At 45.9% G+C, this 26,261-nt stretch overlaps 1 protein-coding gene and 1 long non-coding RNA gene across 2 annotated transcripts in view; both read left to right on the forward strand.

Annotated features, from left to right (window-relative positions):
* Nucleotides 1–26,261, forward strand: part of NID1 (nidogen 1) — a 92,163-nt gene that overhangs the window by 39,447 nt on the left and 26,455 nt on the right. The window contains exons 6-10 of the mRNA XM_032242033.1: nucleotides 878–1,267; nucleotides 4,611–4,754; nucleotides 12,907–13,032; nucleotides 16,986–17,135; nucleotides 18,168–18,290. Of these exons, the coding sequence (XP_032097924.1) occupies nucleotides 878–1,267; nucleotides 4,611–4,754; nucleotides 12,907–13,032; nucleotides 16,986–17,135; nucleotides 18,168–18,290 (933 nt within the window). The remainder of the gene's footprint in view (nucleotides 1–877; nucleotides 1,268–4,610; nucleotides 4,755–12,906; nucleotides 13,033–16,985; nucleotides 17,136–18,167; nucleotides 18,291–26,261) is intronic.
* Nucleotides 23,024–26,261, forward strand: part of LOC116526041 — a 5,228-nt gene continuing 1,990 nt past the window's right edge. Inside the window, exons 1-2 of the long non-coding RNA XR_004257939.1 lie at nucleotides 23,024–23,362; nucleotides 26,032–26,033. This is a non-coding gene — a long non-coding RNA (uncharacterized LOC116526041). The remainder of the gene's footprint in view (nucleotides 23,363–26,031; nucleotides 26,034–26,261) is intronic.

Consider the following 26,261-nt stretch of genomic DNA (forward strand, 5'->3'; position numbering starts at 1 on the left):
CGGGAGGCCAAGGCGGGTGGATCACGAGGTCAAGAGATCGAGACCATCCTGGTCAACATGGTGAAACCCCGTCTCTACTAAAACTACAAAAAATTAGCTGGGCATGGTGGCGCGTGCCTGTAATCCCAGCTACTCAGGAGGCTGAGGCAGGAGAATTGCCTGAACCCAGGAGGTGGAGGTTGCGGTGAGCCGAGATCGCGCCATTCCACTCCAGCCTGGGTAACAAGAGCAAAACTCCGTCTCAAAAAAAAATAGCTGGGCGTGATGGCGCTGCCTGTAGTCCCAGCTACTATTGAGGCTGGGGTGGGAGAATCGCTTGAACCCAGGGGGCAGCGCTTGAACCCAGGGGGTGGAGGTTGCAGTAAGCCAAGATTGTGCCATTATACTCCAGACCGGGCAGCAAAGTGAGACTCTGTCTCAAAAAAAAAGAAAAAAAAAAGAAATCACTATTTATTGAATCCTAATTGAGATAACCAATATAAAGCAGTTAGCACGTTGTGACAGAGTAAATGCTCACTCAGTAAATTTGTCTTACTATTAATCTGCTTGATTCCAGAAATTTTACATACATTACCTGGTCTGATCCTCATCTTGACCTGTTTTGTGTAAGAAATTGAGACCAAAGATGTTGAGTAACCAGCCAGTGGTCACACAGCTAGTGAGTGGTACTAGGTATGAATTCAGGGTGTCTATTTCCAAGTGTGTGTTCTCTCCACTGGACCTTCATCTCTAGCTCTGGGGGTCTTCAGAACTTACAGAGAACCACTTGATGAGAAAAGCAGCAAATATTAACAATACAAATAATACCAATGATCATGTGGGAAATCCAGGTATTTCATAGAATGAGTCCCAGTACAAACAGATTGTCTGATTTAAGCTGTTCTGTCTGATTGGTCCTCTGGTAGCCTTATGGGCAGGGAATGCCAAGGTGCTTTTAAAGCCTTTGATTCAGCTTCTTGCATCCTTAACCATCTTCCCTTTGTCTCCCTGCCTTGTCCCCTCTGTCCTTCCCACTCTGCAGTGATCACTTCCTCCTCCACCCGGGAGTACACGGTGACTGAGCCCGAGCGCGATGGGGCAGCTCCTTCACGCATCTACACTTACCAGTGGCGCCAGACCATCACCTTCCAGGAATGTGTCCACGATGACTCCCGGCGGGCCTTGCCCAGCACCCAGCAGCTCTCCGTGGACAGCGTGTTTGTCCTGTACAACCAGGAGGAGAGGATCTTGCGCTATGCTCTCAGCAACTCCATCGGGCCTGTGAGGGGTAAGGGGACGCAGCTCATGCTGGGCGCGGTGCTCGTGCATTTTTAAACCCCACTCTTTGACATGGTTTTTGGTCTCTCACTCTTTGTCTATAGAAGAAAATTATGCTAAAAATATCTTCCGGCAAGAAACAAAGAATGTCTTGTTTTTTGTGACTCTTGGAAAAGCCACCTGTCTGTTTTTCTAACCGAAGGCCTATCCGTGATCCTGTACAGAGTAGAGTGCAGAATGCTAACCTGTTGGGTTACCTTACAGAGTGGACCATCTTAAGGCTTCTGCTGGCGTTGGCAGGGCTTTAAAAACCCTTTAATAGTCAACCTTGAAAGAACTTGTAGGCCAGGTGCAGTGGCTCATGCCTGTAATCCCAGCACTTTGGGAGGCCAGGGCGGGTGGATTACCTGAGGTCAGGAGTTTGAGACCAGCCTTGCCAACATGGGGAAACCCCCCCCTCTTTGCTAAAATTATAGAAATTAGCCAGACATGTTGGCACATGCCTGTAATCCCAGCTGCTCGGGAGGCTGAGGCAGGATAATCACTTGAACCCAGGAGGCAGAGGTTGCCGTGAGCTCAGGTCTCGCCATTGCATTCCAGCCTGGGCAACAGAGTGAGACTGTGTCTTAAAAAAAAAAAGAAAGAAATTGTAGGGCCAGGTGCTCTGGCAAAAAGGAACGGTAGGGCCGAGCGTAGTGGCCGACGCCTGTAATTGCAGCACTTTGGGAGGCCAGCATGGGTGGATCACCTTCGACCAGGAGTTCAAGACCAGCCTAGCCAACATGGAAAAACCGTGTCTCTACTAAAAACACAAAAATTAGCCAGGTGTGGTGATGTGTGGCTGTAATCCCAACTACTCAGGGAGGCTGAGGCAGGAAAATTGGTTGAACCCGGGAGGCAGAGGTTGCAGTGAGCCAAGATCACATCACTGCACTTCATCCTGGGCAACAGAGCAAGACTCTGCCTCAAAAAAAAAAAAAGGCCGGGCATGGTGGCTCACGCCCGTAATCCCAGCACTTTGGGAGGCCAAGGTGGGCGGATCACAAGGTCAAGAAATCGAGACTATCTTGGCCAACATGGTGAAACCCCGTCTCTACTAAACATACAAAAATTAGCTGGACGTGGTGGTGTGCCCCTGTGGTCCCAGCTACTCGGAAGGCTGAGGCAGGAGAATTGCTTGAACCTGGGAGGTGGAGGTTGCAGTGAGCTGAGATTGCGCCACTGCTCTCCAGCCTGGCACCTGGCAACGGAGCGAGACTCTGTCAAAAAAAAAAAAAAAACTAAGAAAGAAAAGAAAAGAAAAATTGTGTGGTTAATGCCTGAGGAAATTAAATAAAATCAGGCAGGGAGTCTAAAACAAACTCTCACCCTGTGACTGCACATCACTGAGGCTGTGGTCTGGTCTGTGGATGTTCCTGGCTGTCAGGAAGGAGCTGAAGGGAGCTTTTGTGACAGAACCAATGTCAGACTTCACATTTGTCCATATCTTTAAGCCTCAGGGTGCTGGGTCCAGCCCCACACGGTCTAGTGGATGCTCTTTTGAGTGTGAAGACCATAGATCTAGAAAAGAAAGACTCAAAGACACAGAGATAAGAGAAGAATTCAGCTGGGCCGGGGGGACCACTGCTACCAAGGGGCGGAGTGCCTGGACACACTGTTGTTTATTGTATGACAAGGCAGTGGGGCGGGGCCAGGAGAGTGACTCATCTGACATGATTGGTAGGGGTCAAGCACATCACATCCTTACAATATAGGGGGCCACGTGGGCACAGTTCAGGGGGTCACATGGGTATAGTACAGAGGTCACCTGGCTCCCTCTCAGGCAGCCACTGCAAGGAGGGGAGGCACATACGTAGTTGGTATCTTTCTATGCACTTATCAAAGAGATCAAAGGCTTTTAGAATTCCTCTCTTCTTCTCACAACTTCTAAAAATTTACAAGGGAGCTTCGGGTGGGAAAGTGGAACATGAAAGCGAACAAGAATGGTGACCATCAGAGCACAGCACCACTGAGAGGTGTTTAAGCCCCTGGATGTCTGCGAGCCCGCCTGGCTAGTGTCAAACCTTCCTCGAGAGAGCCGGACAGAGCAGAGTTTTCTCTGAACTCCCAGTGAAAGGGAAACTCCCCCTCACGGCCTGCCAAGCAACAGGCGCCTCCCCAGGCACTGGCATTACCGCAAGGCATTTACTCTCGCCTCCTGATCACTTCTCGCAATGTCCCTTCAGTTCCGAATTATATTTCACTTGATTATGTCTGTACTATAAGACTAAGATGTTCCTACACTAGAGCAAAGATTAATAGAGAATAATAATGTAATAAGATTGATTATATAATTGATTGTGAGATTAAACCTAATATCTATTTGGTGTCATATGTATAACTAAGTAATCAGTAAACATATTGCTATAACTAAGTAATCAGTAACTCTATTTGGTGTCATTGCTATAACTAAGTAATCCGTTATTTGTTATGCTGGGACAGATTGTGCCTTCAGACTCTTGCCATGGCACCTGGGCACCTATCTTCCCACATCAGGAGTCCTGTGTAATTGGGTCTGGTCTGGGCCTTAAAGTCTTTCCTTTTTTTTTTTTTTGAGACAGAGTTTTGCTCTTGTCACCAAGGCTGGAGTGCAGTGGCGTGATCTTGGCTCACCCACAACCTCTGCCTCCCGGGTTCAAGTGATTCTCCTGCCTCAGCCTCCTGAGTAGCTGGGATTACAGGCGCCCACCACCATGCCTGGCTAATTTTTTTGTGTTTTTACTAGAGATGGGGTGTCACCATGTTGGCCAGGCTAGTCTCGAACTCCTGACCTCAGGTGATCTGCCTGCCTCGATCTTCCAAAGTAGTTTTTCCCTTTTTTTCAGTTGTCTTTGGTTCTTCCTCCATATCCAAATCATTTCTCCAGCTAATCAATTTGTCCTCACTTTAACTTTGTAAAGCAGAAAGAAGGTAGGCATTCTCTCTCCTCTGACAGCTGTGGCTGCAGGCATCAGGAGTTGGTGCATTTTTGGTGAAGGGCCAGATAGTAGATATTTTAGGTTTTGCTGGCTGTACAGTCTCTATCATGACATGTCAGCTCTGCCACGATAGCACAAATGCAGCCATAGATCATACATAAACAAATGGACATGGCTGGTTGCTAATAAAACTTTATAAAAACAGGGAGGGGGCCAGAGGTGCATAATTTGCTGGTCCTGCCTCAGGGCAACACAGGAATTGGCTGGTGTCCCATTCCACTCTGCTCCTCTGTGATCACCTTCTTGGTCACCAATTGTGGTTGACTTTCTATGGAAGGAGGAAATCTACAAGAGCTCCTGAAGACTCACTTGGTTCCAATGTCTCTGCCCTCACAGAAGGCTCCCCCGATGCTCTTCAGAATCCCTGCTACATCGGCACTCATGGGTGTGACACCAACGCAGCGTGTCGCCCTGGCTCCAGGACACAGTTCACCTGTGAGTGCTCTATCGGCTTCCGAGGAGACGGGCGGACCTGCTATGGTACGGTTTTTGATTCTGACTTGTTGGGGCTGGGAAATCAGGTGGGGAGGAGGCATCCAGATTCTGTAAATCAGAGAACTGGGTGCAGCGAGGAAGCACGGATGAGATAAATACTGGTGGACCTGCCAGGCCTGACTCATTTATGCTGCACATTCACTGTTCCCCTGGGTAAATCCAGGAGTACTGGCCCGTTCTTCCATCTGATCTAAGCAGCAGAGTAGAATTCCTAAGGCCACACCCAACTCCATCTTAAGAATGCACGGGTTTAAAGGGAATTTTAAGTAAGAGCTGTTAATGATAACACCAGTAATATAAGGTTAGCTATAATTTACCCTGGCACGGTTTGAAGTAAGTGCTTCACAAATACCATCTCATTTAATTCTCCAACAACTCTAATGAGATGGATTTTTTGTTCCTTTTTTTTTTTTTTTTTGTTTGAGACCAAGGTTGGAGTGTCTGTTGCCAGGTTGGAGCGTGGTGGTGTGATCTCAGATCACTGCAATCTCTGCCTCCCAGGTTCAAGCAATATCCCTGCCTCAGCCTCCTGAGTAGCTGGGACTACAAGCACACACCACCATGCCCAGCTAATTTTCTGTATTTTAGTAGAGAAGGGGTTTCACCATGTTGGCCAGGATGGTCTTGATCTCCTAACCTCGTGATCCACCCACCTTGGCCTTCCAAAGTACTGGGATTACAGGCATAAGCCACTGCACCTGGCCTGTTCCTTTTTTTTTTTTAAATTGTTTGATTGTGGTAAAATAAACAGAACATAAAGTTTACCATTTTAACACTTTTTTAGTGTACAGGTCGGTGGCATTACAAGCATTCATTTTATTGTGTAACTATCACCACTGTCCATCTCCAGAACTCTCCATCTTGCAAAACAAATTCTGTACCCATTAAACAACAACTTCCATTTCCCACTTCCGTCAGTCCTTGGGAACCACCATTCCACTTCCTGTCTCTATGCATTTGACTATTCTAACGATTGCATATGTGGAATCATATTGTATTTGTTCTTTGGTGACTGGCTTATTTCACGTAGCATAATGTCCACAAGCCTCACCTACATTGTCACATGTGTCAGAACTTTTTTCCTTTTTCAGCTTAAATAATATTCCATTACATGTACATATCACATTTTGTTTATCCATCCATCAGTGGACAGATGGGTTGCTTCCACCTCTTGGCTATTGCAAATAATGCTGCTATGAACGTGGGTGTGCAAATATCCGTTGAAGTTCCTGCTTTCTGTTCTTTTGGATATATATTCAAAAGTGGGATGCCGAATCATATGGTAATTCTAGCTGTAATTTTCGTGTGTGTGTGTGTGTGTGTGTGTGGGAGAGAGAGAGAGAGAGAGAGAGAGAGAGTCTTGCTCTGTCTCCCAGGCTGGAGTGCAATGGTGTGATCTTGGCTCACTGCAGCCTCTGCCTCCCGGGCTCAAGTGATTCTCCTGCCTCAGTCTCCTGAGTAGCTGGGATGACAGGTGCTTGCTACCACACCTAGCTAATTTTTAAATTTTTAGTAGAGACAAGGTTTCGCCATGTAGGCCAGGCTGGTCTTGAACTCCTGACCTCAGATGATCCACCCACCTTGGCCTCCCAAAGTGCTGGGATTACAGGCATGAGCTGCTGTGCCTGGCCTTTCTATCTTTAATTTTTTGAAGAACTACCATAGTGTTTTTCATAGTGACTGCACCATTTATATTCCCACCTACAGTTGTACAAGCTTTTCAATTTCACCATATCCTTGATAACACTTGTTTTCTGTTTTTGTTTTTTTTAAATAGGGGGCCAGGCACAGTGGCTCATGCTTGTAATCCCAGCACTTTGGGAGGCCAAGGAAAACAGATAATTTGAGGTCAGGAGTTTGAGACCAGCCTGGCCAACATGGTGAAACCCCGTCTCTATTAAAATACAAAAATTAGCCAGGTGTGGTGGCAGGTGCCTGTAATCCCAGATACTTGAGAGGCTGAGGCAGGAGAATTGCTTAAGCCTGGGAGGCAGAGATGGCAGTGAGCCAAGATTACGCCACTATACTCCAGCCTGGGTGACAGAGTAAGACTCCATCTCCAGAACAACAGCAAAAAAAGAGGCCATCCTAATGAGTGTGAGTTTCATACTTCTATTCATCTATTTATTTTATTTTATTTCTATTGTTTTTGAGACAGGGTCTCACTCTGTTGCTGCTGAAGTACAGTGGCATGATCTTGGCTCACTGCAGCCTCAACCTCCTGAGCTCAGGTGATCCTCCCACCTCATCCTCCCAAGTAGCTGGGACTGCAGACGTCCCACCATGCCTGGCTAATTTTGTATTTTTTGTACAGATGGGGTTTTGCCATGTTGCCCAGGCTGGTTGCCCAAACTCCTGGGCTCAAGCGATCCACTTGCCTCGGCCTCTGAACCTTCTTTCCTTGTAGATGAGAAAAGTGAGGCTCATTAAAGTGAGCCATGACAAATAGTATTTGAACACAAGCCTCTGACTCAAGTGTCTGTATTACTCCGTCTTCTAATTGCAGTTATTTTATTATTTATAACTTAAGTTCAAATACTTTCATGTAGGCAGCTTAATATTTATGTGTTTGTTACTGATTTTTAATCTACTACCAAAAAGAAGTTAGTCCACTACCAAGGGCGAGAACATCAAACGCTTCAAGCAGGGCTGCCTAAGTCTGCGGTTCGTGAGAGGGCTCACTAATGAGCGTGAGGAGTGCTAGAAGTAAGATTCTCTGGTGGGATGAGAAGTGTACTCACATACAGCTGGCCAGAAAAACGGACAGCCAGAAAAACAGGCAGCTCCCTTGCTTGACCAAGGTATAAGAATCTGGCTAGCAGGGCCAGGCACCGTGGCTCACGCCACTAATCCCAGCACTTTGGGAGGCCAATGCAGGTGGATCACCTGAGATCGGGAGTTTCAGATCAGCCTGACCAACACGGAGAAACCCTGTCTCTACTGAAAATACAAAATTAATCAGGTGTGGTGGTGCATGCTTGTAACCCCAGCTATTCGGGAGGCTAAAGCTGGAGAATTGCTTGAACCTGGGAGGCAGAGGTTGCAGTGAGCTGAGATTGCACCACCGTACTCCAGCCTGGGCAACAAGAGCAAAACTCTGTCTCAAAAAAAAAAAAAAAAAAAAAATCTGGCCAGGTGTGGTGGCAGGTGCCTGTAAGCCCAGCAGTCTCAGAATTCGGGACTAATGCCTGAGGTCTGGAATCCAGCAGCCCCAGCTAATGGCAGATTTGGTGTGCTGATGTCAGCAGGTTAGCAGATCCTGCTCTCAGGGCATTGCGGTGTTTGCCTCCCAGTGAACCTTTCATGCAAGGTGGCTGTCAGGATGTCTGAATTACTGTAGGGCAGGAACTTGGGCACACAGTACGGGTTGTGTGTTTGGCCAGCTTGCTGATAGCTTTGTATGTGTGGTAGAATTCAGTCTGAGATTCACTTTCCTAGTGACTTATTGCTGGGGAGGGGACATAGTGCCTACTCACCCATAATCTCAGTTTCCCATATTTCCTGTGAAGACCCTGACAGCCTTGAAGGGCTGAATTGGCTCCAGACAGTTCAAAGCAGCATGATCTGTGTGTGAGAACGGGAGCCCTCCCAGGCTGTGGAGACGGCCAGCGCGCAGGTGGGTCTCCTTCACCCATCCACACCTCCTCATTACACAGCGATGCTTCAACTTCCTGAGCTTCCTGAATAGTAATAAAGTGTGGAAGTAACCAAGTCTGCTGCTGTTGAACTGTGACCTCCTAATTTGGCCTTTGGCGCCTGAGCTTGCCACGGTGGGAGTGCTTCACTTCAGAAGGCACAACCAGCCACGCTTTATGGAATCTGCACCGTCCTAGAAAATCCTTGGCTCTCCTTGTCCAGGAAGACAGGTGGTCGCATGTAGACTTGCTTGTGTCCCGTGGTGAGTGGCTGTTCTGACTTGCTACCTCTGTGGAATGCAGATATATTCCCAGTCGGGACACTTATTGTTCTGGGTCACTAGAACGTGCCTTGAAGTGTTAATGCATCCAGACACGAGGCTTAAAATAGGAAATTGCATTAAGCAGGTCACTTCATGTGTTATTTTGACCTGGGAAGTGCGTTAGGGGAGAATGAGGATGAGGCTCTGTGATTCAGCGTGTGCAGCGCTGATATGATGGTATATGACACCCAAACAAGGGTGGATTTGGTGAGACGTTGCACAGTGAACCCCCACAGTAATGGGGAGAAGGTTGCACAGAGCTCTGTGATTCAGTGCCTGGCAGGATGGTGCCCACGTGTTTCTCAAGTTAGTGCCTGTAGAGATAGTTCTGGCTCATCTCTCACTGAGTAATCATTCAGTGTGTAGAGGCCATTTGGCAAATTGGTAATGAGACTTTTCTCCTCTAAGAGCCTGGCCTTTATAAAGGGAAAAATTAGAGAAACTTAGAGTTGCTGAAAATATGTGAAAACTAGCCACTCTGAAAAAAAGTCAAAAAAGAAGCAGTAATGACAAGAATAATCCAGGATTTTCCTATTGAGTTAGAAAGTGACCCTGTGAAAGGAAATCTCTTTCCAGAGAAGAGATTGACCAGATGTTAAATAATAAGAATAATCGGCCAGGTGCAGTGGCTCATGCCTGTAATCCCAGCACTTTGGGAAGCTGAGGCAAGCAGATCATGAGGTCAGGAGTTCAAGACCAGCCTGGACAAAATGATGAAACCCTGTCTCTACTAAAAATACAAAAATTAGCGGGGCATGGTGGCGTGCACCTGTAATTCCAGCTACTCAGGAGGCTGAGGCAGGAGAATCACTTGAACTTGGGAGGCAGAGGTTGCAGTGAGCCAAGATCGCACCACTACACTCCAGCCTAGGGGACAGAGTGAGACTCTGTCTCAAAATAATAATAAGAAGAAGAATAGTTTTCCAGTAGATACTGTGGTATAAGAGACAGCTACTGCCAGTTTACAATTTCCACTGAAGAAAGGGTTAAGGTACTGGTTTCAATTTATAGAAGAGAAGTTTTTTTTTTTTTTTTTTTTTTTTTTTGTTTGAGACAGAGTTTCGCCCTGTTGCCCAGGCAGAAGTACAATGGTGCAATTTCGGCTCACTGCAACCTCTGCCCCCTGTGTTCAAGCAATTCTCCTGCCTCAGCCTCCCAGGCAGCTGGGATTACAGGCATGCACCACCACGCCCAGCTAATTTTTGTATTTTTAGTAGAGACAGGGTTTCACCATGTTGGTCAATCTGGTCTTGAACTTGTGACCTTAGGTGATTCACTCGCCTTGGCCTCACAGAGTGCTCGAATTACAGGTGTGAGCCCCGTGCCTGGCCCTAGAAAAGAAGAGTTAAATTATACATTAGGAAGAATTTCCAAACTGCAAGGACCATGAGCTATTAGCTGGGAACTTGCTAGGGTCTTGCCCCTTAAGAAAGGGTGTTGTCTCACGTCTGTAATCCCAGCACTTTGGGAGGCCGAGGTGGGCGGATCATGAGGTCAGGAGTTCGAGACCAGCCTCATCAATATAGTGAGACCCCATCTCTACTAAAAATACAAAAATTAGCCAGGCGTGGTGGCATGCACCTGTAGTCCCAGCTATTCGAGAGGCTGAGGCAGAAGAATCGCTTGAATCCGGGAGGCAGAGGTTGCAGTGAGCTGAGGTTGTGCCACTGCATTCCAGCCTGGGTGACAGAGCAAGACACCATCTCAAAAAAAAAAAAAAAAACAAAAAAAGATGTTGTCTAGTCTGGCATGTATGTGTAAGCCTGCATGGAGGCAGAGGCTGTGCTAAGGAACTGTCCCCTCCGTCATCCCAGTAGCCCTGAGGTCCTATTTGTCAATAGCTCTTCAGGTAGGGCGAGGGAGAAGAGCCTGGTCACATAGAAGCTTTTGCAAAACACAGCTTCCCCTTCCGTGAATGTTCCCAGGGAGGAACGGAGCTTGAAGAAGCTCCCCTGTGATTTTGCTCTGCTTTCTCGATTGAAAACTGCTGCTCTGCGCTCTTGTGCTTTGGCAATGGCGTCTAAGCCACTGAGCCCCGCAGTGTGTACAGTGTGTCCAAACATCTGTGCTGGGAGTGTCCTCTGAGGGTTGTAGCACAGAGGCAGTGGACACAGGAAGCCCCTTTTCTCCCATGTTGGAGCAGCAACTGATTGATGGAGCTGTGAAGTCCACACATGCTGGATGCACTTCTCCCCCACAGCCACCCCCAGCTCCAGCTTGCAGAAGAGCCTGCTTTGGGAAGGGCTTTGTTCCAGAAGCTTCTGGCTATGCCTGGTTCCGTCCTGAGACCTTGTGTCTTAAACACGTCGCAGAACACACACATACCAGTATATTCTCTCAAAGTTGAAGAGCATTTGGTTTAGGTATTTATTTCCCTGGGTACAGGACAAGCTAGGGGGCTGATGTGGCAAGAATGCTTGTCTTGTGCAATGTTGACTGATAGGCCAGCAGGACATTTGTCTCACCAACAAGGGCCTGGCTAGACTGGCCATTGAGGATAGACATATGAGGCTTTGACTCCCATGTGTCAAAGATACACATGAAAGTGCTGGGGAAGAGCTGTATGAGGGGGGAAGAGCTGTATAGGGGGAGAGATGTATGAAGCGGGGAAGAGACGTATGGCGGGGGAAGAGATGTATGGAGGGGGAAGAGATGTATGATGGGGGGAAGAGATGTATGGGGGGGAAGAGATGTAGGGGGGGAAAAGATGTAGTGGGGGAAGAGATGTATGAGGTGGGGAAGAGCTGTATGGGAGGAGAAGAGCTGTGTGGTCTCAGCCATTATGAGATCTCTTCATGCACGTCTCAGGGTTTTAGAACTGCCAGAAGTAGCTGTCTACACTCTGAGCATGAGGTTGGCATGGGAAGGACCTTGTGTAACTGTTTATTTCAACCCATCAGTGGCCAGGTGACCGGCGGAACGACAGGTTCGCTCAGTTTATTGCCTGGGCCAACCAGCTTTACTCGAGTGGTAGCCACAGCCTGGCCCCCAAAGCCTAGGGGCCATCTGAGGGGCGTGTTCCCAGAGTGGCCAAATTCATCAGCATGGCTGGGGTGTTGGATGAATCCCTGGTTAGTACAATAACAGCTGGGCATCTGGAGCATTGCTGGGTGCTTCTCTGACCTACATCCGTTTTCCATAATCCACAGAAGAACCCTCAAGATGAATATTATTATTCATATTTACCAAAGGGGAAACTGAGGCTGAGTGGTTGGGTAACTTGCCCAAGGCCACACACGTCAGTAGCTAAAGGAAGCAGGATTTGAACCCCGCTATGTCTGCCTCCAAAGCCTATGTTTGTTTGTTCCATGCTACCCCATGATGGTGGCTATAGTATTGACATAAAGAAGGACATCACTCTCCTAGTTCATTTACAGTCTCATGAATGAATGACTTTCCTTTTAGTCCATTAAGCCCTAGATAATATTCAAAAATTCACAATTAAGCTTTAAATTGTTCAACTTTTCTTTGTAACTGTAATGGAGAAAGTAATATTTTTAAATAACAGCATATTTAAATATGCTCTCAAGTTTAGGGCTTGAGAGTATATTTAATATTCAGAGACTCTCAATATTCAGAGTCCAGAGATGAGTCTCTGTGTCCTTATAACACGTATTTGCCAATCTAATGGGAGAGACCCATGTTCAGGGGCCCCAGGCTCAACAAGTAACTCCAGGAGAGGTAGGGGAAGCACACATTTCCTTAGGAGAAGGGTTTGGGGATCACTCTCTCAGGTTATGCACAGACAAAAATTATATTTAACACTACTTTTAGGCTAGGTGTGATGGCTCATGCCTGTAATCCCAGCATTTTGGGAGGCTGAGGTGGGTGGATCATGAGGTCCAGAGTTTGAGACCACCCTGGCCAACATGGTAAAACCCTATCTCTACCAAAAATACAATTAGCCGGGCGTGGTGGCATGCACCTGTAGCCCCAGCTACTCGGGAGGCTGAGGCAGGAGAATTGCTTGAACCCGAGAGGTGGAGGTTTCAGTGAGCCGAGATCACACCATTGTACTCTAGCGCTGGGCGACAGAGCAAGACTCCATCTTGGAAAAAAAAGAAAAAAAGAAAAGAAAAAATTGTTTTAAAATTGATCTATTCTTAGGTGAAAATACTATTATAGTCAGTAATGTTTGAAGAGGTTTTCAAAAGTCTGCATTAAAAAAATTTGCTGCAGATATTGACGAATGTTCAGAACAACCCTCAGTGTGTGGGAGCCACGCCATCTGCAATAATCACCCAGGGACCTTCCGCTGCGAGTGTGTGGAGGGCTACCAGTTTTCAGACGAGGGAAAGTGTGTGGGTAAGTTCTCCAGGTAACTTTCCACGGCATTATTCACATGGTATGCATTAGCTCTTGTGCAAAAGGTCTGGTCTCAGGTAAAATGAGTCTAGCCAACTTTGAAAGGTGCTGGGAAGGGCAGTTTACAAAGATGAATCAGACTTAGCCCCTGCCGTCAGTACAAGGAATAAGCAACGTTATTGCCCACAGCAGTAATACCATCACCTCACCTGTTGCAGCTTCTGCATTACATCTGCTTCTTATAAACTTCTTTTCATCATTTTCATTAGGCTTTTAATAACTCTAAAGCTATTAGACATGTTTCTCCCAGTAATTAGTAGCTTTGGGATTCATATTGAAGGACCACCTTCTAGGTACCTTTGTATCATTACCTGTCTTAGATTGAATTCTACCTGAGTTACATCTAAAATTCTAATTGGGGTCATTCTATTTATGGATTTTAATTTTACCAGCCACGAGCAGCAGCATAATTTCTTATCCTTATTGAGGTAATTGCAGCTATTAGGCTAATTATGCTGTCGTTGAATGATGATTTTGGTGCTGCCGCTGATGGGCCAGCCACACACGGCCAGATTGTTTAAATTCTTCCTCTTTTTCCTGCTGCTGCACTTTGACCTGGTCATTCAAGATTCTTGAACGGCCAGGGACAGTGTGTTTCCAGGTCTGGCATGTGACACGTCAAACAGGCATCCGAACTCAACATGTCTTCCCAACTTCAAACAGACTCCTCTTGTTTCACGTCAGCAAACCATCTTCTTGCCTCTTCCTCACTGTTCACTAAACCGTAGAACGTTTTCTTTTTGGTCTGTCTTAAAGCTTGGGAAAGGCTGCCAAGGTCCTGGGGTGAGGTGGTGTCTTGAGGATGGGAGGGAACAGGCAGTTCTCATATTTTGAGTGTGACCCAAACATCTGTGAGCTCAGGGAGGCCAGTCCCCTTTGCACAGAGTTGAGATTTTCACTCTGCTAAAGTTAACTTGTTTTTTTTTTTTTTTTTTTTCCTCAGTAGAGAACATCAACTTCTGTGTATTTGGCCTGATTTCTTTATCTGCTTTTTGAGGTTAAGGAGATTGGAAAGTTTAATTTTAACGGCCACACCATGTACATTTCACATCAGCTCAAGCTTGGGTAATGGAGCATGGTGACCTGGGTTTCTGGACCCAGTCATTCCTGATGTCCACACTCACTGAAGGGGCAGGGTGGGGTGCAAGGCAGGAGCTGTGCAAATGTCTGCTTCAGACGTTTACTTTTCAGGAAGGCAACCTCTCTGGGCCTCAGTTCCTCATCTGTAAAATGAGGTAACTAGACTGGATCATTGGTTTCCTGGGACCCATGGAGCTCTTGGAGGTGCCTCAGCAGCTGCCAAAGGGGACACAGGCAAACTGCGGGCAGGCTCTTGTCCTCTCCCCTGACCTCTAGCCTTCCTTTTTTTTTTTTTTTGAGATGGAGTTTTGCTCTTGTTGCCCAGGCTGGAGTGCAATGGTGCGATCTCGGCTCACTGCAACCTCCACGTCCTGGATTCAAGTGATTCTCCTGTCTCAGCCCACTGAATAGCTGGGATTATAGGTGGCTACCACGACAGCCAGCTAATTTTTGTATTTTTAATAGAGTCAGGGTTTCACCATGTTGGCCAGGCTGGTCTTGAACTCCTAACCTCAAGTGATTCCACCACCTCGGCCTCCCAAAGTGCTGGGATTACAGGCATGAGCCAACACACTGGCGTCCTATTTTTTAATATGTAAAGTTCTCAGCAGGATTTTTGTCTGAATAAAGGATTCCATTGCTCAGAAACAAGTGTGAACACCACCAGATGACCGTCTGTTCCGCTGAGACCTGACCTCCTGAGGCTTCTTGATTCTCCCACTGCCTGTAGGACTCCAGGCAATTCCATCCTGCTTGGCTCTTCACCCCTTTAAAAAAGATGTATATTTTTTAACTGACACATAATGATTGTACATACTCATGGGACACACAGTGATGTGTTAATGCATATAATGTATAGTCATCACATCGGGGTAATTAGCATACCCATCATCTCAAACATTTATCATTTCTTTGTGTCGCGAACATTCAGTATGCTCCTTCTAGCTATTGGAAACTATATAATATTTTAATATTTGTGTTAACTGTAGTCATCCTACAGTGGTATAGAACACTAGAACTTATTCCTTTTGAGCTGTAATTTTGTAGTCTTTAATAAATCTCTCCCTTTCCCTCCGTTCCCCCTACTCTTCCCAGCCTCTAGTACCCTCTCTTCTACTTTTTATTTCTATGAGACCAACCTCATTTTATTTTGGAGACAGAGTCTCGTTCTATTGCCCAGGCTGGAGTGCAGTGGCATGATCTCAGCTCACTGCAAACTCTGCCTCCCAGGTTCAAGTGATTCTCCTGCCTCAGTCTCCCGATTATCTGGGACTACAGGTGTGCACCACCACACCTGGCTAATTTTTACATTTTTAGTAGAGACGTGGGCTGGCCCGGGGGGATTCTCTTTTCATGAGGATTGGTATCCATTATTGGGGAAGCGATATTTGTGGACTTCCATCTTTGGCATTTTCTCATGAATCTCTTTTCCACTGGGTACCAACTTTTGCAGTTAATTGAAACGTGCAAAACATGTCTTTGTGAAGGGAAGATGAGCCTCAGCTTGCCCTTAAGTCAGCTTGATGTGAAGACGTAGACACCCCTCTGAATGGACGTAGCCCTGTGACGCTGGGCTGGCATATAGAGTGTGGTGAATTGAGGTCCTATGTACACCTCCCCGGGGCATCTTGGTGCAGGCACAGTGCCATGCGTCAGCCCTCCTCTCAAGGCAAGAACAGGGCCAGGCTTAGGCCATGGCTGCAGCAGTTAACTTCCAGTACGCCAAGCACTGAGAGGCCAGTAGATGGGACTATGATTCTCTTAAGGGTCCTGATGATGGAACTCGTGGAATGAGGGCTGAGGAGTAGGTGGGTGTCACAGAGGCTAGCTGATAATGCCACATCTTGTGCTGTTGCCTCAAGATGGAAGGCAAGGGTTGAGGTCTGCAGGGTGATTTTCAATGGCTAGTTCAGTTACTCTGGGGTTCCTAAAGCACCATTTTGCTTCCAATTTTCCTGAAGCGCTAAGGGCCAGGACAGAGTCCCATCCTCGCAATGTCAGCACAGAAATCTTTCCCTCCCAGCAGGCTTTCAGTAGTTGGATTATCCCAGATGAAGGAGGGCTCATTTCTCCTCCATGAGTCTTCCTAAGATTGATTTCAGTTTGTCCTACCTTAACAGAGAGACAGAGAAAAAGAGAGATGGGGGTGGGGGGCAGTGGAGGGGGAAGAACCCAAGGGTCTGAGAATTACACGATTTATCTAAGGCCATGTGGTTGACCCATGCGTACCTGGTATATACCAGGGCTGCCCACTCCAAAGGCCCACAGTCTTCTGACCATATCTATCTCCCTGCCTTGTAAACACTTATTTTCCTTTCCTTGGTGGCAAGTAGGTGACTGGCTTCGGCATTTGTGGTGAATGTTCCACCTGTCCAGGGTGGGCCAAGGCTGAATGCCACATGGAAGTCTCAGCTCCTTCCCTCCAAGCGGTCTCAGCAGAGTTGCCATCAGAAGTGTGGCATCTGCAGATGTCCCACCCCCCCCGTCCAGATGAAGGGAAAGTTGGGTCCTGGGGACCCATGATGGGAATCTGGTTTGGAGAGTGGCCTCAGACAGAGCCCCAGCATGAAACTAAGTTCAAGCCAGTCAGAATGACCAACTGCGGTGTCAGTCAGCCAAGACCCGTCAGTGGCAGGCCCCCGGTGGGAAGAAACGATGAAAGCAGTGGTACTGAAGGGCGGGGCTTGAAGACTATGCGCGTGCCTGGAGGTCCGGGGTCCAGGCATGGCTCCTCTTTTTAGAGCTGGGAGGGGCACGTGGCCTGCTCAGGGGACTTTCTTCCTAAGACAGTACATCAACCTTTTGTTCTGAAGCTGTCGTGGACCAGCGCCCCATCAACTACTGTGCAACTGGCCTACATGACTGCGACATACCCCAGCGGGCCCGGTGTGTCTACACAGGAGGCTCCTCCTACACCTGTTCCTGTTTGCCAGGCTTTTCTGGGGATGGCCGAGCCTGCCAAGGTGTGTGATTGCTCTGACTTTCCCCTGCGTGTAACCTGAGAAAGTTTCCTAGGTGGTATTTACCATGTGCTAATTACCAACTCACTCCCAAATACAAGAAAGAATTCTGTCATCTCCATTGAGTAAATGAGTTGCTTTTTATGTCTTTCTAATAGTTTGAACTACACATTTTCTTTTGGGGGCTGTTCTCATTGGTGACTATTTTGTTCTAGGTGACTAGTTCATTCAGGCAACAATTAGATACCAGCTCTCTGCGAGGAACTGGAGATATTTTCTGTCTTTCACAAAGAGACAAACTGTCCTTTTACGTGGAGGACATGCATGGAGCTTAAAGTCCATCCTTTCATTTAATAAGATTTATTAATATATAGTCATTCATCTGGCTTGTTCTAACCTTCTCCTTCAAAAAAGCAAAGTTCTCATATTGAATAGATGACTGCAGAGTCAAAGAATAAATGACTCAACAGAATTCCTCCAGACATGAGCTCGCTGGCTGCCAGGGTGCTCTTACAGGTAATTGTAGGTAAGGTAACCCATGAACAGAGCACCTTGAGTCTCTTGGTTTGCAAAAGTACTTAATATTATACCACAGAGCATTTCTAAAAAGTCCCAACTAAGATAGATGATAATTTCTGAGATACTTTCTCTTTATTACTGAACATGGGAATTTTTTCTTGTTGCTGAGGGTTTTCTGTCAAGTACTTAATAAACTGTTAGCAAACACTCAGACATTTTTGAAGCTCTCATTAATGACAAGAGAGATCGTTTTATAATGCACGTAAATCCTATCTTTTCCCCTGTTGTAAGCTTGATGAAAACATTTTTCGTGGAAACGTTGCCAAAGTGAAATGCATTTGTAAGTGCAACAGATAGAAACTGGGGAGCTAGTGACTTAATAGTTAATGTTTAGTGAGTTTTGAATTACTATTCCCCGATCAGAAGCAGGTTCCCATAGCTTTGAGTAAGCGGCTTAAATTATTGAGAATTCTGAAAGAGATCTCATTGTCTCTGGGCCTGGTGTCTGTTTTACAGATGTGGATGAATGCCAGCCAAGCCGATGTCACCCGGACGCCTTCTGCTACAACACCCCAGGCTCCTTCACATGCCAGTGCAAACCCGGTTATCAGGGAGATGGCTTCCGTTGCGTGCCCGGAGGTAAGGCGGTGGGACATTTGGGAACTGGTAGCCCATTGCCCTATCCATGAATCCAGAGCACGTGGCCTTGGGAGAGACGGTGAGGTGGGAAAGTAGGAGGCTCCGTGGAGAGTTCTAAGGGTTGTTGAGGTGGGAGATCAGAGCATGGACTACACTCTTTGAAATGGAAGAACATCAGGTGGGAACATTGCCTGTAATCCCAGTACTTTGAGAGGTCAAGGTGAGTGGGTCACCTGAGGTCAGGAGTTTGAGACCAGCCCGTCCAACATGGTGAAACCCCCTCTCTACTAAAAATACAAAAATTAGTCAGCTGTGGTGGCTCATGCCTGTCATCCCAGCTACTTAGGAGGCTGAGGCATGAGAATCGCTAGAACCTTGGAGGTGGAGGTTTCAGTGAGCCAAGATCGTGCTACTGCACTCTAGCCTGGGTGACAGAGTGAGACTCGGCCTCAAATAAATATATATATATATATATATATATATATGGTTGACACCTTAGACTGGAATTAACCAGCTTTATTATTTATTTTTCATTACTGCTGCTGTTGTTGGTCAGATGTATTCATGCCACTATAAATGTTTTCAATTAGAGATAAGAAGATATTTTCATCTCATCGCTTTTTAAGCAGTTAAAAACTATTTAAATAGGCTGGGTGAAGTGGCTCATGTCTGTAATCTCAGTACTTTGGGAGGCCAAGGCGGTAGATCACAGGGTCAGGAGTTCAAGACCAGCCTGGCCAAGATGGTAAAACCCCATGTCTACTAAAAATACACAGATTAGCTGGGCATGGTGGTTGGCACCTGTAATCCCAGCTACTCAGCTACTCGGGAGGCTGAGGCAGGGAATTGCTTGAACCCCGGAGGTGGAGGTTGCGGTGAGCCGAGATCACGCCACTGCACTCCAGCCTGGGTAACAGAGCGACACAATGTCTCAAAAAAAAAAAAAAAGAAAGAAAACAAAACAAAAAGAAAAACTGTTTAAGTAACCATCCCCTTCACTAGCCTGTGAGCCCACTGAGGACCTGTGAGCCCACTGAGGACCTGTGAGCTCACTGAGGGTGGTGCATATACACTTTGTATTTGTATGTTTCCAGCAGCCAGGGGAGAATTTGGTATATGGTGGGGCTCACGGCTATGTATAGCTGTTAAAGGAATAAATGAATGCACCAGTCCATTCCTACAACAGCATTTGAAAATATTTGTTTATCCTCACTCTCACTAAGACTAGTTTTTAGAATAGTTATCAATCAAAAAGGAGAAAATATCAGATTAAGAGTTAAATTTTAATGTGTAATAGCACATGTTGTTAGTCTGAATTATTTTCTTCTGCTTAAAATAGGGGTTAGCAAACTATGGCCCATGGGCCAAATCTGGCTGTCTGGTTTCTGTAAATAAAGTTTTATTGGAGCACAGCCATGCTTATGTATAGTCTGTGGCTGCTTTCAGTAGCTGTGACAGAGACTGTAAGCTCTGCAAAGTATAAAACGCATAAATAGGCTGGGCACCACGGGCCTGTCACCTGTAATCTTAGCATTTTGGGAGGCCAAGGTGGACAGATTACTTGAGTTCAGGAGTTTGAGAGACTGGCCTGGGCAACATAATGAGACCCTGTTTCTACAAAAAATACAAAAATTAGCTGAGTGTGGTGCGGCACACATGTAGTCCCGGCTACTGGAGGGTCTGAGGTGGGAAGATTGCTTGAGCCAGGGACATCGAGGCTGCAGTGAGCTGAGATCACTCCACTACACCCCAGCCTGGGTGACAGTGAGATCCTGTCTCAAAAAAAAAAAAAAAAAAAAGTATAAGCAGCCTGCTATGTGGCTCTTGACAGAAACAGTTTGCTGTCTCTTGGCTTAGATAAACCCAGGCAAGGCAACCTTTTGTTCCTGAAATTATGGGAACAAATACCGCTTCCCATAGATTTTAATGGGTAGGTTACATAGAGAAGAGTTTATGATCGTTTGAGTCAAGACATTCCAGCGACTATTAAAAATGACTAATATTCATTATTTCCTTAGACTTGCTTCACATCTCCAGCTTAAAGAGAAACAGATGTTTCAAATTTTGGTTTTTTGTTTTTTTAACCTGACTCTGTCCCCTCTTGAAAGCTCTGTTGACTAAACAGAAACAGATCCAGACCTGTAGGCTGGGATCTAAAGATGGGACAAAGATAAAACCAATCAGGGCTGCTTGCCAGGATTGTTTATAGATTTGATTTTGTTCCCTTAAGAAGTTTAACATTTGGTTATATGCCGGAGAGAGCCTGCACTAGAAAAGTGTAAGAATGTTCATTGCATATTGTTTGTAATAAAAAAAATCTAAATGACTGCAAACAGGAGGAAGGAACAGATGACTTTTGATATAATCCATACAATGAAATAACAGAAAGCAGTTAAAATGAACGAACTAGAGTTCATGGGTAAGTCTCAAAAACATAATGTTGAGCAAAAGAAATTATAAAAGGATATGTATAGCATGGCCCCATGTGTATAAAATATAAGCCTATGTGAAAAGAAACCTACATGTGTTATGTAATGTACATACACAAGAAAACTACAATCTGCATAGTGAATGAGAAATGAAAAGTTTAGGATAGAGGTTACCTCTATAATGGGAGAGAGGGAACTGGGACTGGGGAGGGATGCATGGTGTGTCTTTGTCTGTTTAGGGGTGCTATGGCAAAATACCATAGACTGAGGGTTTATAAACAACAGAAACTTGTTTCTCAGAGTTCTGAAGGCTGGGAAGTCCAAGATCAACGTAGTGAGTGTCTGGTGAAGGCTCACTTCCTGGTTCACAGACAGCCAGACATCTTTCTACAGTGTCCTTATGTGGTAGAAAGGGCAAGGACCTCTTTGGGGACTCTATTATAAGGGCACCACTAATGCCACTCATGAGGGTCCCCTTTCATGACCTTGTCACCTCCCAGTGCCTCATCCCCTAATGCCATCACCTTGGGAGTTAGGATTTCAGCATATGAATTTGGGAGGGACATAAACATTCAGACTGCAGCACGAAGGCTACATTTGTGTTTCTATTGTTTTATTTTCCAGTCGGAATATGAATACAGAGATTTTCATCATATTATTCCAAATTGTGTATGACTAAAGTTCTTTATGAAGGCTGAGCGTGGTGGCTCATGCCTGTAACCCCAGCACTTTGGGAGGCTGAGGCGAATGGATCACCTGACGTCAGGAGTTTGAGACCAGCCTGGCCAATGTGGTGAAACCCTGTCTCTATTAAAAATACAAAAATTAGCTAGGCGTGGTGGCGTGTGCCTGTAATCCCAGCTACTTGGGAGGCTGAGGCAGAAGAATAGCTTAAGCCCAGGAGGGGGAGGTCGTGGTGAGCCGAGATCGCGCCACTGCACTCCAGCCTGGGTGACAGAGCGAGACTCCATCTCTAAATAAATAAATAAAATACTTTATGAAACATTACATAGAGAAAAGTAATGTGTAGTGTCATCTGGACTCCTGGTACCTATCATAGTGAAGGACAGGGATCAAACAGCACTTATTTGGTACTTACTGTATACAGAGGGGGCTAGTTTCTGAAAGAAAAGTAAACTGGCTTTGACGGTGAGCCAGTTAAGATCACGGCCACTGCAGTGTCGACGGATGACAGGCAAACTGCAAGAAACTGCGATTTCTTCCCCTCTGTCTTCTGCACGCTGCTCCACACCCCATGTATGGATTTAAAGTCAGTTTAGTGGCTCAGTGTTCCCACTTTCTTTTAAATGGAATGCATGAAATAGAAAACAATAATCTAGAGAATATCAGAGTGTGGAAAGTATATGTAGTAGGAGTAAGTATTGTTTCATGAAGCAATAGTTGTATGCATATTTGTGTATGTGCATGGATAAGTGCATGCCAGCATGTGTGCATATGTGTGCACGTGTGTGGGCATGTGTGTGCATGTGTACACGTGTATGCGTGTCTACGTGCATGTGTGTGCACATGTGTGAGCATGTGTGCACTGTGTGCGTGTGTGCACGTGTGCACTCGTGTGTGTGTTTGCGTGTCTAAGTGTGCATGGGCTGCTGTACTCAGCTCCTGAATAAAACGTGTTTCTTGCTGTGGGTCATGGTTAGAAAGTTAGAAACCCACCATATTGGTTCTCTATTGTTGCATAACAAATTATTCCCAAATTTAGCCACTTAAAACAATAAACATTTATTTTCTCACAGTTTCTGTGGGTCAGGAGTTCAGGAGCAGCTTCCCTGGGTGGTCCCTGGGTCCCGGGACTCTCATGAGGTTGTTGTTGAGACATCAGCCAGGGCTGTGGTCTCCTGTGACGGCAAAGAAGGACACCTGTTCAAGGACCCGCGTGGTTGTTGGCAGGCCTCAGTCCTCACAACATGGGTCTCTCTACAGGGATGGCTAAGTATCTTTAAGACCTAACAGCTGGCTCCCTCCAGACCAAGTCGAGAGAGAGAAAGAGAAAGAGAAAGAGAGAGAGAGAGAAAGAGAGACACAGAGACAGACAGGCCAAGGTGGAAGCCACAGTGTTGTTGGTGGTGGTGGTTTTTGAGATGGAGTCTCACTCTCTTGTCCAGGCTGGAGTGCAGTGGCACAATCTCGGCTCACTGCAACCTCCACCTTCCAGGTTCAAGCAATTCTCTTGCCTCAGCCTCCCAAGTAGCTGGGACTACAGGGATGTGCCATCACGCCCGGCTAATTTTTGTATTTTTAGTAGAGACTGGGTTTCACCATGTTGGACAGGCTGGTCTCAAACTCCCGACCTTGTGATCTGCCTGCCTCGGCCTCCCAAAGGGCTGGGATTACAGGTAGGAGCCACCATGCCTGGCACCATAGTCTTTTATAAACAAATCTTGGAAGTGACAAGTATCGCTTCTGTTGATCTCATCAGTCTCAGGCCATCTCTCTTGCAGTGTCATAGGGGTCTGCCCAAGCATGGAAGACCAGGCTGTGGGAGGAAAGAGGGCCATCTTGGAGGCCGGCCACCACAGCGACTGACCCCGACTTTGCCTGGACAGCATCTGAGGAAATGTAACTGGCTAGGTTTTTGTAACATACGGGAGTTTATTAGAGGATCAAAGAGAGGCATAAAGTGTCTTGGTGTAAAACCTGGTCCTTAAGGGCAAACACCAAGCCTGCAGATGTTGGGTCCCTCCGCTATACCCTTGGCACCGGTTTTGTTTACCAGCATTCTACATCTGGATCTGCCACCACACATCTGAGGCAGGGAGAAAATGAGAGTTCAGGAAGCAGGGCTGCAAGGAAAGATGAGAACATGTAGGACGACACGGCTCAAAGGACAGAAAGCTGCGGAACAACATTTCGCTGTTGTATGCTTTTTGTGTGTTAGGCTTCTGTTGTTTATGTTATAGTTTACGCTACGTTTTGAGCAAACCCTGTGTGAGAAAACTGGAATTTCCGAATTAGAGCTGGAAGGGACACTAGAAAGTGTGTCCTTTATCCTATTTGTTTTACAAATAAGGAACATGAGGTCCGAATAATTTCTTAGATTACGAAGAAAGGTTTCTTGAATCTTTTCCATTTTTTTGAGACGAAGTCTCCCTCTGTCGCCAGGCTGGAGTGCAGTATTGGCTCACTGCAACCTCCGCCTCCCTGGTTTGAGCGATTCCCCTGCCTCGGCCTCCTGCGTAGCTGGGATTACAGGTGTGCACCACCATGCCCAGCTAATTTTTTTTGTAGAGATGGGGTTTTACCATATTGGCCAAATTGGTCTTGATTTCCTGACCTCATGATCTGCCCACCTCGGCCTCCCAGAGTGCTGGGATTATAGTCGTGAGCCACTACGCTCAGCCAAATCTTTTTTTTTTTTTTTAAGAGACAAGACCTTGCTCTGTCACCCGGCCTGCAGTGCAGTGGTACAGTCAGCTCACTGCAGCCTTGATCTCTTGGGCTCAAGTGATCCTCCCGCCTCAGCCTCCTGAGTAGCTGGAACTACAGGTGTGTGCCGCCATGCCCAGCTAATTTCTTTTTATTTTTTCTAGAGACAGGGTCTCACTATGCCCAGGCTGATCTTGAACTCCTGGCCTCAAGTGATCCTCCCACTTTGGCCTCCCAAGGTGATGGGATTATAGATGTGAGCCACTGTGCCCAGCCAAATTCTTTATATAAAAGAATTTTCTATAACAGTTTTTCTCAAAATTGAGTTATATATTTATATAGATATACATATTTCTATATACATATGTAGTTATATATATAGATATACGTCTATATATAGATATACATATATCGATATGTCTTATCCATATATATACATATCTATATATAAAATATGTATATAGATATACATATAACTATATATAACCTCATATGTATATATATATACCTATTTAAGTATATAGTTATACATATCTATTTGATATTAGATATCTGTATATTAATATAGATATCTGTATAAATGTGTCTTCACTAAAGATTGCCTCTCCAAAATAATACGAATAGATATCTACAAACAGTAGTTTAAAAAAGTAAAATTTTTATCTAATGGAAGGGATAATAATAGCTAATACTTATATAGCACATAATTTTTGCCCAGTATTATTTTAAAAATAGCAAAATGTAAGATAAATTAGAAGAAATCTTTTTTAGTAGCTGAAATTTTATGTGAAAGTTTATGGCACATGGGTCATTTTGCAATCAGAAAAAAACATGGCAATTGATTCAAATATGTTGAGAGTTGTATCTTTCAAAATTATGATTGTGTGTTCTTTATACTTTCCAAAAGCAGTCATGTAGGTTCTTCTCTTTAGACTGCTAGTAAATAAGTAAGTATGCTTTCAGCAGAGCAAAACACTCTTGCACCTTCAAAAAGAAAAAGTATTACAATTTGCTTTTGTGATTTCCCGGCTCTGTCCCTGTCCCCTGCCTATATCTGGGCCTTCTCTTTCCTGGTCTCTATTTTCCCATCCTGCTTAAGTTTGTTTGTTTGTTTGTTTGAGACAGAGTCTGGCTCTGTCACGCAGCCCAGAATGTGGTGGTGCAATCTCAGCTCTCTGCAACCTCCGCCTCCCAGGTTCAAGCGATTCTCCTGCGTCAGCCTCCTGAGTAGCTGTGACTACAGGTGCATGCCACCACACCCAGCTAATTTTGTATTTTTTGTAGAGACGGAGTTTCACCATGTTGTCCAGGCTGGTCTTGAACTCCCAACATCACTGATTCACCCGCCTCAGCCTCCCAAAGTGCTGAGATTGCAGGCGTGAGCCACCCACCCAGCCCCATCCTGCTTAAGTTTGATCCCACTCAGCACTGTCTTCCCAGCGTGGGACCCTGACACCCGGTCAGTTTCCCAGAGTCTAGCTCTTCCAGCCCCTTTAGTCTTTAACTTAAAGTAAGAAAAACCCTCCCAGTTTTAGCTGCTGTTTTTACTTTGGCCTGCTGTGCCTTCTAGAGTGCCTGTTAGCTTGCCTTTTCCCACACCGTGAGATGCTCTGCCGCTTCCCTCTGCTGTCTTCCACACAAAGATAACAAGTTGGTGGTGTGTCCTCACCCTTCCTTATCCCCATGTTGATTTGTAAATGTCGCCCATGGGCTATGAATTTTGTTATCTAATTAATCCACTTGGAACTGGACCCTAAAATAGGCTCATGCCTTCTTCCAGAGTCTCCCATTCTCTCTCTAACCACTGCAGTCAGCTTTCCCCACCACAACACCCAAACAAAAGTCAGCAACAGCCGGGCATGTTGGCTCATGCCTGTAATCCCAGCACTTTGGGAGGCTGAGGCAGGTAGATCACCTGAGGTCAGAAGTTCGAGACCAGCCTGACCAACATGGAGAAACCCCTGTCTCTACTAAAAAAACAAAATTAGCTGGGCGTTGTGTTGCCTGCCTATAATCCCAGCTACTCAGGAGGCTGAGGCAGGAGAATCGCTTGAACCTAAGAGGTGGAGGTTGCAGTAAGCTGAGATCGCGCCATTGCACTCCAGCCTGGGCAACAGGAGCGAAACTCCATCTCAAAAAAAAAAAAAAAAAAAGA

The sequence above is a fragment of the Sapajus apella genome, unplaced genomic scaffold, assembly GCF_009761245.1.
Source record: "Sapajus apella isolate SASKATOON/1434 unplaced genomic scaffold, GSC_monkey_1.0 scaffold49, whole genome shotgun sequence".
NCBI lineage: Eukaryota > Metazoa > Chordata > Mammalia > Primates > Cebidae > Sapajus > Sapajus apella.